At 38.1% G+C, this 15,031-nt stretch overlaps 1 protein-coding gene across 3 annotated transcripts in view; it reads right to left on the reverse strand.

Moving 5' to 3' along the window:
• dock3 (dedicator of cytokinesis 3) overlaps positions 1–15,031 on the reverse strand; it is an 83,209-nt gene that overhangs the window by 22,640 nt on the left and 45,538 nt on the right. For all 3 annotated transcript variants that reach the window (XM_028452242.1, XM_028452240.1, XM_028452241.1), the window contains exons 16-37: positions 13,424–13,586; positions 13,195–13,301; positions 12,116–12,287; positions 11,929–12,026; positions 9,649–9,732; positions 9,430–9,530; positions 9,266–9,347; positions 7,780–7,950; positions 4,287–4,479; positions 4,050–4,177; positions 3,141–3,287; positions 2,921–3,019; positions 2,724–2,818; positions 2,486–2,561; positions 2,279–2,379; positions 1,651–1,709; positions 1,415–1,563; positions 1,228–1,313; positions 1,086–1,112; positions 902–997; positions 761–821; positions 574–667 (exon numbers count right to left, since the gene is read on the reverse strand). In XM_028452242.1, coding sequence (XP_028308043.1) covers positions 574–667; positions 761–821; positions 902–997; positions 1,086–1,112; positions 1,228–1,313; positions 1,415–1,563; positions 1,651–1,709; positions 2,279–2,379; positions 2,486–2,561; positions 2,724–2,818; positions 2,921–3,019; positions 3,141–3,287; positions 4,050–4,177; positions 4,287–4,479; positions 7,780–7,950; positions 9,266–9,347; positions 9,430–9,530; positions 9,649–9,732; positions 11,929–12,026; positions 12,116–12,287; positions 13,195–13,301; positions 13,424–13,586 — 2,389 coding nt within the window. The remainder of the gene's footprint in view (positions 1–573; positions 668–760; positions 822–901; positions 998–1,085; positions 1,113–1,227; positions 1,314–1,414; positions 1,564–1,650; positions 1,710–2,278; positions 2,380–2,485; positions 2,562–2,723; positions 2,819–2,920; positions 3,020–3,140; positions 3,288–4,049; positions 4,178–4,286; positions 4,480–7,779; positions 7,951–9,265; positions 9,348–9,429; positions 9,531–9,648; positions 9,733–11,928; positions 12,027–12,115; positions 12,288–13,194; positions 13,302–13,423; positions 13,587–15,031) is intronic.

Consider the following 15,031-nt stretch of genomic DNA (forward strand, 5'->3'; position numbering starts at 1 on the left):
ACACTAGAACTCTGTAGTGCATGTGTTGTTCATGTGCGCGCAGCAGCCTCCGTGTGGCTGCTGTAAGTGACACTGTGTTGTTGCTGCTGCTGCTGCTGCTGCTGAGGTGTGTGCACATTAAGAGAAAGAAGCGTTGCAGTAATATGATTTTAACAGAGCATGTTATATCACTGTGATGTTGCTGTCAGACTAACGTTAGCTCGTTAGCTCCTCTGAGGGAGGGACTTTGAAAAGTTTGGAGGCAGGGCAAGAGATCAGCGGGGAGGGAGTGGGAGAGAGGGATCTGAGGGTTGTGGACTGCACCTTTAAGGTGTTACCAGTTAAAACAATTCAGTTAAGGTGGTCCTCAGTCAGTGAGTGGCTTTATTATTCTCAACAGGGTCTTTGTTTATTAAGTTTCCTGTCTTCTCTTTGCACTGTATCCTTTGGATTGGCTTATTAAAATAGACTAATATTAGAACCAACATCTATCTGTGTCACTTTCACAACTTTCCCCTATCCAGCCTCATTAGCTGAATCATAAAACCCTCTATGTGTGTATATATAGTGTGTGATATGCAGTGTCTCATTCACCTGTGAAGTCCTCTGCTTGCAGATGCAGATCACAGAGCTTGTGAATGTAGCGAATGTACATATCTTCCTTGTTGACCTCCGATTTGTAGAAGTTCTGGGGTGGGATCAAAATGTTAAAGAGTTAATGTAAGTCATCATTTGGGAAATATCTATGAAATGATAATAACGTATGCTGTGAATGTCTTACCATGAGGTTGACAGAACCCCCAACTTTTTTGTTCTCCATCTCGTCTCCCTTCATGCAGTCCCTGTGTTTGAGTTTTTAATTACCGCCTTATCGTTCACTGACAGGAATTAGTAGAGACAAGAGACATTAAATACAACTCACCTGTAATCCAGTAATCGCTCCACAAGTCTTGTGACTGATGTGACAAAAGAAATCCCTGTTTCTCTCCAGGTTTCCTGCTCAATCTTCTCCAAAAGACTACGGAGACATTAAAGTAAGAGACTCTTAGTGAAGGTAGTTCTAACAGATAACCCTTGACCTTAAATAAGAGCTTAGTACAGCTCACCTTGGATAAGGACCAAACAGCTGCGTACTGGAGTGTGACGGACACAAATAAAAGCAGGATTTTAAGAGATCAATAGCTACACACTGACATTTATCTGAATATTCCATCACACACACTGGCTAAACATTAGTGTGATGCTCACAGCAGGCTGAAGAGCTCTCGGTGATTATCATCGCCTTTTCCATCCGACACCATGCTGTCCAGCTTATCCATCAGCTCTGCCTCCACCTACACGCGCACAAACACATTCAGGCAAAAATCATGTGGGTTTGTGAGCAAGCGCTGCCACACAATCAGCGTTTCACAGCTTCACAGTGTCAAACGATGACCTGTTTGAAGTTGCCGTTCTTCCTCTGCTCCCAATCCATCATGTCGTGAAAAATTGGGATCATAATGTTTCGAACCTCGGTCTGAGGCACCAGGGTGACCCCCAGGAAGGGACCCATCATTCCCGGGATGAAATGAGGCTTGTTGTCACCTGTACAACAAAAAATGGCACAAAGTTATATGTGCAAAATATTTTTTACATGAATAAAGACAGTGAATAAAGCAGACAATTACAAACCTAATTTTTGCCACATACTGAAGAGCTCATATGCCATCATAACTCTCATGTCACCATACCTATGCAAATGATAATAGTACAAATGAAAGCAACATTAACACCAGGAAAATGAATTCTGTAGTATAGTGTTTCTCAAATGGGGGTTACGCAATGGCACTACAGGGGGTACTTGGGAGAGAGAAATTGATAAAAATTAACAAATGAAAGCATTAAAAATATGGGGTTTTCTAATGTTTATTTTAAGCTAAAAATTATAATCATAATAATGAGGATGGAAATGATCTTGATTAGAACATGAACTTAATATACAGGAGTAAGTCTTGGTCCCACACCAGGCAAGAGATGACAAGAAATTATAAAAACTGTAGAAATAAATCTGTTCAGCAGGCACTAAATCCTGTTTCGATCCACTTATTTGCAAAATTAAATTCTTTAAAATGTGTGTTATCACTCATCATTCCATCATTACACTACATTATAATTGTTTTTCATAATATTCTGAGTAAAATGTTGTAGTCTGACAAAGGGGGGTACTTAGATTGAGAACTAAGAGAAAGGGGGTATCCAAAATAGTTTGAGGAACCACTGCTTTAGCCCATAATTAAGTGAAAATTCATCAGCTTCTTACTTGTCATAGACTTTCTTTCTCTTAGCAGGGCTCAGGGCCTCCAGCTGCAGACTGGGCTGGTTGACGTAAAGCACAGTGAGGCTAAAAAAGGAGTTCCACACCTGATACAGAAAATAGAACGGCAACAAAAAAGCAAAACAAAAAAAGGTCATTACTCTATGAATCGTTTTATAAAAATGGTTTTGTGACTCTTTTTAAGACGCAAACCTTAAAATCAAAATCTGCCTCTGAGAAGTTCTTATGCAGAGCGGGTGATAGGAACTGTGTTGTCACAACGATGATACTGCGGAAAAAGCAAACATCACTCTATCAACTTATCAAGATCCAAATATACATTTAGAAACTGGAAACACAAGCATCCCGTTTAGAGCGGGAATATTAGAAGCAAGCCTGATCTAATGGCTGCGCGTGTTTCCTCACAGTGACAGAAAAGCCACACACTTACTGACTAGTCAGAAGCCGCATGACACTCCAATCCCGGGGGAATATAGTCAGTTTCATTAAATTGCGAAACACACAGAAAATCTTAAGCAGGAATTCCTGCAGAGGAACAAAACATCATCAGTCAGCGTATAAAAAACAGGCCACATTGAAATGTTTCAGTGGGAATCAGTAACACTGAGCACTGGGTAGGATTCGCACCTTCAGTTCCTCTTTGCTATGAAAGTTGTTGAGTAGATGATGAAAGTGGATCTCTGTCATTTGCCGCAGCAGAGACAGTAGACAGGAAACATACTCCCCCTGCTCAGAGGAGAAAAAAACAGGTGTGGATACAGAGAGCGAGGGAGAGGAAAAGGTTAATCTACCAAGACTTTACTGATATTTAATTTCCATCTAAGCAGCATTCTAAGTGGGAGCTTACCGTTATCTCAGCGGTGCACTGAGGACATCGCTGTCCCCTGGACGTCTCCACAGAGTGAGATTTGCTCATGATGGACAGCAGAGTTTGCAGAAGCACATCAAGTAAGCTTTCCACCATCATCTCCACTTCCTCCTGAACGGACGACTCCTGTAAAACAACCACAAACCCAAGAGGAAATTATAAACACGTGCTGTTTTTTCTGCATACAGACATTCCTACCATACGCAGTTTGCGAGGGCAGGGGGAGTGGTCAAAAGATACAAATTTTCTGCAGTGATGAAACCATGTTAAAATAGTTTTCTGCTGCTTTGATTCTAAAATATTAGTTAGTTTAATGTCACATATGTTAGTTCTACCTCAGGTGTGTAGTACACGTTTTCAGTCGAGACTTTAGGTTGGTTCTTCTTCTGTTGTGAAATTAACCTAACAGTTCATGTATGGTACTGCAGCAAAAATGAAGCAGAAAGCAGCCACCGGCCTGATTTTATCATGGATTTACAACATTAAACGACACGCCGACGGAACATTTTTGTAGTCAACATTATCAATAATGCTACTAATAATTTTTGCATTATTGAATATGTTACATGTGGCTGGCTAATCTCAAGACGGTCTTTATATTTAATTCTATTTTTTCTTTTGAAAGAATCTCAAACTCCTCCTACACAGGCTCACAATGTTCATTCATAACAGCTTATTCAGGAATACTAGTTAACTTATAACAAATGTTTGTTGGATTATGAAAAGTAGCCAGTGTATCTGGAAAACCTGCAAGCACACAGAAAGTCAAAGGATTCCTACACAGGATTAGAACCCACACCTTCCGACTGTGAAGCAGAAGTGCTGTCAACCACTACACTACAAATGTTTCCTCTATGAAAGTTTTGTCATTGTTATTTTTTTGTTTACCATAGAGCTAGTCTTGATTATGGAAAAAATGCTGCTGAGGATTCCAGAACATATTAGAAGCTCCCTCTGCTGGCGTAGATGTAGATGGATGTGATGCAGAACTACAGGCAACAAAATACTGCGAGACTCTGAAGGACAAGGAAGGAGAAAAGAGAGAAAACAAGACAAGGTCAGGTTAAAACAGACAGGAACTGAGATCTCTGACTGTGACAGATGCAACCTGTGTCGACGACGTACCTGGGAAGAAGAAGAGACGGCTCTCCACTGTACGGGCGATTGACTGCAGTTTGACTACGTCCATAGACTGGCCAATGTCCACCGTGCTGGGCATGCTTCCTAAGGTGCCTCGGACGTATTCAGCCACCTCCTGAACAGTGAACATCTGCAGCAGCTCATCAAAGATATCAGGAAAGCTGTTCAACAAGGCCGCCTTAGGAAGCAAAACACACAGAAGAGCAATTAGTCTTGGAAATATGGTTGCCGTATCAATATATCGACATTCTATCCATACGCAGTGCCCCTATTTAACCAGTTTAGTAACCATACCAATAGCACCGGGGGTTGTCCGTACGGCATCCGTATAAATACACACTTTCAATATAAAATGAAAGTTAGGGTTAGGGTTGGGGTTAGGGTTAGGTTATAACCCTATATCGCAACAATTTTTAGGGTTAGGGTTAGGGTTTGGTTTACGGCTAGGTTTAGTCTTAGCCACGTGACTTGAGCTGGCCAATGAGGGGTGCTGCATATGAATAGAATGTCTGTATATTGATATCTCAACTGTACGGATAGCCACTGCTTCATAAAAACTTTAGGGCAGATTTACTATAGTTTTGCAGCTGTAACAAGGCGTGCAAACTTCCCTACATGCGCTGATAAACAGTAGAAACCCAAAGCAATCAGGATTGCTTCTGTAAAGCATGCAACATAGCACGCACAGTCCATTTAGTGACTGGTGGGGCGCAATAAATGGGAGGAGAAAATGTTTATCAAACTTAGAACTATTTGCGGTGCCTCTTTTTGCTCATAAATTAAGTCCGTCCCAAAGGCAGGTGGTAACTCTCACAGCTTTAAACACAGAGATAAAGCTGCAGTGAATATTGCCAGAAGCTGCCGCGGAAACAGGACAAAAAAGGACGTTCAAATGCTTCAGCTAACATTTTTGGTACCAAAAATAATTGATAAAAAAAAAAGAATGATTTAAATAAAACTAGTCTATATTTTTAATGAAAAAAAAAAACATTTAATTGTGCTAACATATGCATAGCACGTAAACACCCCGTCACTAGGTGTCAGTGAACCACACCAGACCTTGTTAAACTACCTCACTCCTCGATGCATTTTAGCTTGGAAGTTGATTTATTTTCCTAAAACATACTGGTCACTTATTTTTAAGAATTTAAGAACTTAACAGAATCAGAATCTGTTGTAGAAGCAAAACTAAAACTTTTTTGAAAAATGTAATTTGACACATATACATAAACATACTACTTGTTTTTGATATTAGTACTTGAATTACAATTGGTTATCATTTACTTGTTCTAGCAAGTTTAAAGTAAATGAAATCAATTGTATTTCATACCATTTTATACTTGTAAAGGTGAAATTTGTAATTTTTGATATTGCGATATATCGCAATGTGTATCGTATTGTTGAATGAAAATCATGAATCGTATAAAATCGTCAGATCCATGGCAATGCACACCCCTAAAATAGATCAATAGGACAGTTTCCAAAGATGCCTGTTTTCTATGGGCAGATATGAGCAACGTGACAGGAACTGAAGGAATAGCCAAATTAAATGATAAGAAATTACCTTTTTAAGTGCATTTAATTAACAGCACATTAATTCATATTTAGTTTTGTTGGCTACATAACTGAATGAATTGTGCAGCAGACAGGGAAGTCCACCTGCTGCTTTATTACACAATCACCTGCAATTCAACTTCTTCAAATATAATTGTGTGCTTTCGCCCACACAGCTCTCCTCCATGTTAAAAGTGCAAAATGCTCATTCAAATAGGGCGGTCCCAACCACTTCTGCACATGCACCAGTTTATGCTGCAGTAAATTACCAACAACATGTAAGGAAACAGCGCCACCAAAGTGGTTTAGCACCTTTTATTTGACTTCTGAGTAAATTAGACCCTTTACATTATATATAAATATATACAAATATATATGGCTATGGTCGAGGGAATAAACTGATTTGACATCCCAACCCACGCTGCATTGTGGGATCAGGTCAAAGGTCACAGTAACCAAAATGTGTGCTTGGTAAAAGACTGAAGAGAAATGAAAACTATCAGAAATTTCAAGCACTGGAAAGTGCAGCAAATAAAAAAAATAAATAAATAAATAAAAAATTGGCAACAACAACAAGTTTGTGGAAACAGAAAGAATGAACTTTTAACACATTGGTTTTCAGCCTGAGAGCTGAGAGCAAAAGTGGCCGAATGTTCCTTAAAAGCAAAAGTCAGCAGCTTAAAATGAATAAACAACTTACAGGTTTTAGACAGCCTGAAACTGCCTGATCACCTTTGGGATTTTTTTGATGGATGGGTGGGGGGAAAGAGACAGGGCCCGCTTATGGCCACTGTGTATGTACAGTATATAAACTTTGAAGAGTATTTAACTGAAAGGAATGCACGGAAACAGAAAAGTGGTGAAGTTAGTTTGCTATTGGATATTCAGAAACTCAGCAGAAAATGCTCAAGAACTTGAATATTTTTGTCTAAATGTCTCGTCCACCGCCAAACCCACCATCAAAAAGTTTTTAGAAAATATTCAAACAAATATCAACCTAACTTCACCTCTATCTCCCCCCATTCCAGCCGCTTTCCAGGAATACAATCAATCACACAGTCCTTCCCTGAATCACCTCCCCACATGCACACACATCACCCAATCATACATTTAATTATTATATTCGTCCATATTTGATGTTTTCTGAGATCTGGCCTTTTAGTAGAAGAATGTATGCAATACAATCGGTGAATTACAGCAGTGGTTCCCAACTAGGGGTACTTGAACACATTGCAGGGGGTACTTGGAAACATTGATGAATCTATTTCCAACATGCTGAGATTTCAGAGGTCAACATGTTGACAACATGTAAATAAAACAAGACAGGTTATTAAATTGGAGTGACGAAGGCATTCTCTTAATCTGAAGAGAGGTGTCGGGGGTGCATGCGACAGGAAAGGTTGGGAAACACTGGATTACAGCATCCCACAATACTGTAATTACAAGCATGTCGACTGAATTTCTCCAATTTTCATTTCACCAGTGCATAAATGCTGTTTGAGCAGTGCATAATGGCACAATGCGGACTAGACTTACTGACTTAAGGTGCTTTGATTGCTAAAAACAGCTTCACAGTTCATTAATCGAAACCAATGGGTACTGTGACCTTTGACTACAAATTCTAACGCATGCGTAGTTAAAATGTCAATTGGGTCTATAGATCACAGAAAAGCATGCAGCTGATCACACCTCTGCACTACTGTGCGATAATGGGTTCACAGTATGTGCCAAGTATAGAAGTGTTAAAAGAAAATGTGAATGAAACGAGCCAAGAAAAAAAAAAAACACAAGTCAAAAAGCAGGAATAAAGGAAGGTAAAATTATCCTATGCAGAATAAATGAAACCAGTGAGTGGGTGAGACATTGTTGTGTGTTTTAGTCAGGGAGAGACAGAGACTGAGGTGTGAGATGTGAGATTTCTGACCTGCGTGAACACAAGGTTCTCTGAGCTGCGGCTGTCGAGGCTCAGGACAAAGCGAATGGACTGGAAAAGCTCCTGGATACTCGCTCTGAACTGCTCCTCCTCCATCCCACAAGTGGCCCTCGAGTAGAGGATACGAGACTGGACGATGAACTTGAACAGATACTCGAGTGCCTGAGGAGGTTTTAACAAAGATGCATATGAGTCAGTCAGCTGACCTCTCTGTCATATCACCAGAGGTGTAAAGAATATCAGAATCAGAATCAGTAATACTTTATTTATCCCAGGGAGAAATTACCTGCGTTACAGAGGCTCAAGAAATATTACAAATAAAAAGAATAAACACTAAACAAAGAAATAAAGAAAGAAAAATGTACATAATTAAGTAAAAGACTGTTAAATAAATAAGGATTAAATACAAGTGCACACATTACAGCACTTGTATTTAATCAAGTAAAACAAGATAAATAATAATAATAATAATAATAATAATAATAATAATAATAATAATAATAATATTAATAATAATGATAATAATAATAATAATAATAATAATAATAATAATAATAATAATAATAATAATAATAATAACACAAATATAAAAATGTATAAATATAATACAGATATGTACAACAATAAAAGCTTCTACTGATATATCCTACTCAGTAGAAGAACTTCCACCCCCCACGTTTATTTTTGGTACTAAATCTAGTAACGGTTCCCTTACCTACAGTACAATATCTCACATTTAAACTTAAAAAGGAAGAGACGAAAACATGCACAACTGAAACTTAATTTATTTTCCATAAAAGCATCTGTATTTTTTGTCAAAAAAATAACACCAATGAATTCAATTTAAAATAAAATCAACTATCAGGTTCTAAGTATGGCTACATTTCTGAACACAAAACTGTGCCATGTGGGTAACAACATAATAGGTAGAAACCACAACCTGAACCATAGGAAGTGTCTGGGAGTTGATCAGAAATGGCAAAGAATTAACGAAAATAAAAAAATAATCACAAAACATAATGATTTACTCAGTAACGGTTGGGTGTAGAAATTTAACAAACTACTTAACTTCTTTTAAAACGTACTTAAGTACAAGTACATTTACTGAATTAAAAATGTACTAAAAAAACAGTAACGTGAGTACTTGTAATTCATTACTACCTCTGCATATTGGTTGGTTATTAATAAATGACAGTAATGTTACAAATGTACAGAGAAGCACATTAAGTGCACCATCACAAAGGAAACTGAAAAACCACATCAAAGTGCTACCTTAGTGGTATTAACCAAGGTTTTTGACAACTTCCTGCGATTGGTTTTTCCTTCAGCAGGAAGTTCACTTCCTGAGGCCTGAGATGGTGTCACATTACTTTTATCAGCATCTCTGTTTGCCCGTTTCCTTGAGACTCGCAAACTAATCCATCTGAAGGATCTGGGACAAACCTAGAAGGATGTGTGTGTGTGTGTGATACTTTACCCTCATTGCTTCCTGAATGTGATCCTGTCGCACGACCTCGGCCGAGCGGTCCATGTACCATTTCAGACATCGAATCAGCTCTCTGTGCACAAATTATTATTTTACTTCTAACTCACAATTTCACCAAATAGCTTAGAAAACACAAGTGAATGTTTTTTTTTTACTTGTATGCAAGAGCTCCAGCAAAGTGGTTTTGGATGTAGGAGTCCATGACAGGCCTGAAGTGGTAAAAACGACTGTCCCTGAGCAGGTTTATGATAAACACCTAAATATAAAAAAACACAGTGCTTAGTGTGTACAACTTCTCTTCTGAGTCAAAAAAAGAATCAGACTACATTAATGAATTAATTCCTTATGATAGGTTATTTGTTGAACTCTCTTACCAGAGATTGGAAAACCAACGGCCCATATTTATCTGTGTTGTCGTCTAAAAGACAGAAGAGTGTATCCAAGACATCTCGCAAGAACTGTGGGAAATGAAGAAAACGCCCCAAAAAAACAGGAATCATGTTAAAGAGGGAGTTTTTTCTTCCCACTGTCACTAAATGATTGTTCATGTGGATCTTGTTGGGTTCTTTCTTTCTTACTATGAACTCTATATTTCGTTAAGCGCTTTGAGATGACTTTGTTGTCATTTGTGCTATATAAATAAAGTTGAATTGAAGATCTGGATGTTGTTGAAATAGAATTATTACTTGGTATTTTTATTACATGGTGACAAAAAAAAACAATATACACACTAATGTGATGTGAAAATACAACAACATTTTAAGAGGATGGCAAACACCAACTTTTTTCTCAATTCTCAGTTTTCTAGTTGTATGAAAACACTATAGCACAGAACTTTTATTAAACATTATTGGGCATTCAGTTAGATTTCCTATACATTTATTTTGCTCACTAATGCAGAGGTTCCCAACCTTTTTCTGGCCATTTTGATGTTACAAATGTCTGGAAAACCCTGAAACCTTTTTTTTTTCTAGAATTAGTTTTTGATCAAGTTTGTTCAAGTGTGTTACAAATGCAGCGTATTATAATGCCGAGATTAAACTCGAAAAGGCGAGAATAAAGTTGAATTTTCAAAAATGAAGTCAAACTACAATATGGTGATAAAAGTCAAAGGTTTGCTCATAAAGTTAAATCTATGGAAGCTGACTAGGGCCAAATCCCCACATGATAACAAACAGCAGATCGTAGCCATGTATCGATGAATGCGTTCAACTACACTTCGAAGTTGGGTTTAATAACAAAGAGGTTCTTTCTCTTTTAGCTCACGAACACAGTGTTGAAATCTCTCTATGGACTCTCACAAGATATTGCCATAAAACTGAATCTGTTCAGAAGGAAAAAAACAGTGAAGTTTGGAAGAGGTGGAGCGATCAGTTCCATCTGTGGCTATTGAGGAGCTGTACGGAAACAGATTAGGGCCAGTTTGGATGGAGACTGCTGTCATGTGGTGAATTGGCCCTAGTCAGCTTCCATAGATTCGACTTTATCAGCAAACCTTCAGCTTTTATCACAATATTGTATTATGAGGGGGTTTTTTTTCAAAATTTAAACTTTAATCTTGTATTTTCAACTTTAAAGGGCCCATGTTAAGGTAAATCAACTTTTCTGTGCTGTAAACATCATAAAAGTGTTATTTGGGCTTCATACACAAGCCCAAAGTGTTTTTATCATTGATTCCCTCAATCATTAGTTAGAGGGTGATTTGCTCCTTTCTTACTGCAGGGTGAGCCCAAACACCTCGCTCCAATTTGATGACGCGTTCCCACTTTGATGACGAATTTGACGCGGCACTGAGCTGGAGAAGCCACGCCTCCAGGAAGCTCTCTGCCGTGATTGACATGTAAACAGACACGCCCACGAAGGTGAGCATTTCAGCATCCTTCGCGCAGTGCTATGTATGTATTTTCTACAGTCTATGTATGTACGCCCTGCCACACGCTCTGTCTCGTGTTCATAAAGCAGCATGAGCTCGGCTACGGAGTGGGTGGGAGGAGGGCAGGCCGTCCCCTGGCCCTACGTCACCGTGCGGGGAGGAGGAAGTCAGTGTCCCGTCTATAGACACGCCCACTCCTGAATATGCATAAGTAGGCTGCAAATCAGCCTGTTTGTGTAGAGTTGCTCAGAAAGTGACTTTTCAAAGACTAAAACTCTAGAAAACAGGCGAGTTTGGGAAAATAAACCTCAAATATTGTGTTTTTGGAGTTCTTAGAACAAATGGACATGGGTGAGAAATAGCATGACATGGGACCTTTAATCTCGACATTATATTTCAACTTTATTCTTGAAATTTTAACTTTAATCTCAAAATTTCAACTTTATTCTTGATTTGCCCAAAATTATTTTTCCATCACAACTGGTCCTAATCTGCTTCTGTAACAATGTGAGAAGTGTGTTACTTTTTTATACTGAATTTTATTTGAAATGGATTTTTATTTGAGAAAGTTCAAGTATAGGATACAGTTATTTGATATTTATTTTGTGTGATGTGTATCTGAAAAATAATAATAATTTAAAAAAAAATTAAAAATAGAATTTTTTACCTCTTTTTTTTATATATATATATTACCAATTACTAGACATTTCAGCCGACCCCAAATGGTTGAAAATACTGCACTAATGGAAACATATATTTTATTTAATGCAACAATAAATACCTTGACAATCTCCTCTCCAGTGATCTGACGTAATCGACCAAGGATGTCCAACACTCTGTCTGGATGCGCTTTCCAATTCAGTAAAGCCAGAAGGTCAGCTGAAACCAAGTTTAAGTTTAAGAACTTGAACCAAAATCAAACAAAACAAAAATGAAAGAAGTGTGGTGTGCTGAAAAAGTGAGTTTACCATTTTGCGTCAGTTTGGTGGAGCAGAGGATGGTGGAGACTAGGAAGGTTTCTTTGGGGCTTCTCTGGAAGGGCAGATTGGCTGGAAGGTTGGGGCAGCTGTTAAAGTCCTCCTTACAGCAGGGCAGGCTCAGGTACAGACCCTGGTTACTGAAGGTGGCGTTTTCATCACACTATGATACAAACGAAGCAGGAGAGAATACATACTGTATAGATCAGAAACAACTGGAAACCAGATTAGTAGTGGAGCATTAAAAAACATTTACATTTAGGCATAACGTTAAAAAATCGACACCTGGGTCAATAACGCGACACCTAAATATTCTGTCCAACTTCATTTATTTTTGTTAAAAAAATTTAAAGGCATAAAAAGACACCAAATATGTGGTAACTTAGTCTATATATGCGCTCACTTTGATTTCTTTTATTTTTTTTGTAAATGTAATTTATTCTGTTATTCAAACGTCATTATATCATGTGGTACGACTGTCTAGCCATGCTTGCTGTTACGAAAAAAATCTTTAAAATTACTCTAAATCAATTCAAATTTATTTTCTATCCTATATTAGTTTTATTATAGTCATGTATAAGATTTCAAAGTATTTATATATTTTTTTCCATCATAATATCCACGTAAACCTTGCCAGAAATAATGATGAATTACAACAGCAGAATTAGACAATTGATGTATGATCCACAAACACTTACATTTCTCAATTTACATGTGCGAAAAGGATTAAGAAGAAGTGTAAACTAATTTAATCCTACCCCATTAATCACTATCGATTTTGCTCTTTTAAGTACAACTAATAATACAATTCATTATCCATATGCTTTTGTGTTCTGTGTATATATTTTGCAGAAGAATGCAGAAGAAAAGTCCACCTTTTTTATTTACTAATTCTGCATCTCATATGATGTGCACAGTAACTGAACAAATGTCAAAGTTGATCTGCTGTTTCTTGCAAGCTTTAGGATTTTGCAAAAAAGGTTTTCTGAACAGCATTGCTGGGATAAGCCTGAGAGAGATAGTGAGGATCTCTGACATTCGAGTAGACCTAGATTATGTGATCATCCTACCTTGTACACGTAAAGCTCGTGGCTCTCATCTGACAATGTTGTTCCATCTTCTCTCATCAGAGGAGTGAAGGCAAATCCAAAGAGTTTCTTCTCTCCTTTGTCTTTAGCTGGAAGGAAACCAACCACATGCATATCATCGTCCATATATAATCTAATCTCTCCTGATAATAATGATACTAATAATGTGTACTGGTGGCGTAACAGCAGCTGGGTTGCATCAGTGACTCACTGGAGCAGTGTCTGAACTCAAAGCGAAGGTGGGACCCTCTGAAGCGATCAATGGGAATGGGCAGCTTGACCATTTCACTCCAGCGAGGACTGTTGTTGTGATACAGGACGAAGGAGCGGTGCTCAGATGTGTTTGGCTCCCCACTGCCCAAACTGATACAGTCCTGAAAACAAAAAGAAATACATCTTTAAAACATCTCTATATCTTTAAATTATCTCTATATTAATAAACGTCTTTGTTCTGTTGAACAACTACAAGTAAAATATGATTTGCCTAAATCACATTTTTTCAGATATTTGCAATTATACATGACAAAACATTCAGTTACATAATTCCTTTCCAGAAGACAACTCATTGTTTAAGCTCATACTTCAGCACCCCTAAGGTGCTATGGGATTAATTTTGAAAGTGATTCAAATCTTTCCTTATTATCTTGCCCAAACAGATGATAAAAATTAAGCATAAATGGGAGGCTGGTCTTAACAAAATTTGGAAAGAAGCATTAAATGATAATTATTATTTTTCTATTAATTCTAGATTACAATTAATTCAATTCAAAGTTTTGCATAGGTTACACTATTCAAGAACTAAGTTTCATTCAAGTTCCCCCAAACTTCACCGCTCTGTGAAAGATGTAAAATCATCAATGGTACACTGGCACATAATTTTTGGGAATGTCCAAAGACTAAACACTTTTGGTGTTCAATATTTAAATAGTATTCCTCTATAATTAAAATTAATCTTGCCTCGGACCCAGAATCTGCCTTGTTGGGCATTTCCAGCACATTGGAAAAGGACAAAAAATTCTGTACAATGTTTGCCTTAAAATATGGAAATGTGATGCCCCACCTGTATTTGAAGCTTGGCAGGGAGAAATTATAGGAGTACTCCACATTGAAAAACTAAAATATGAAGTGTCAGGGAACCTACATAAATTTGACAACATATGGAAAACTATTTTGGAGTATTTTAAACTTTAGATGACCCCCATTACACTCAATTTGTTTGTGGCTAAATTATGGATACTTTACTATGATGTTAAAGCTGATAGCCGGAGTTTCTGAGAAATCTATGTCTATGTATCATTCTTTTGAAATAACAGCCTGCCCTCTATTTTGCAACGTGCAACTGATTGGGAAATGCAAGGAGACTTAAAGAGAAGGCTTGTTTTCCCAAACGAAGTAGGAGTCACCTCACTCCGCCCCGACATGATCTTCTTGTCAAGAAGCACAAAGTCAATCGTGGTTACGGAGTTTACAGTCCCGTGGGAAGAGAGACTTTCAGTAGCCCACAAACTTAAGAAGTTGAAGTACCAAGACGTCATATACACAGCCCTCTCTAGAGGTTGGAATGCAGCCCTGTTCCCTATTGAAGTAGGCTGCTGCAGGTTCCCTTCATCAACCATGGAACACTTTCTTCAAAAGATTGGTTTAGAACCAAGAGAGATGAAGAAGGCCTTGGGAGAGATCACCTCCGCAGCTGAGGAAAGCTCAAGATGGCTGTGGCTAGCAAAAGATCGCGGCTGAAACCCCTCTGCAGGTGTGGTTTAGTCTTTGCTGCCCCACTCAGGTGAAGCGTACAGGTTAAGGGGTGAAATGCTTGTGATCC

This window comes from Gouania willdenowi, chromosome 7, assembly GCF_900634775.1.
Source record: "Gouania willdenowi chromosome 7, fGouWil2.1, whole genome shotgun sequence".
NCBI lineage: Eukaryota > Metazoa > Chordata > Actinopteri > Blenniiformes > Gobiesocidae > Gouania > Gouania willdenowi.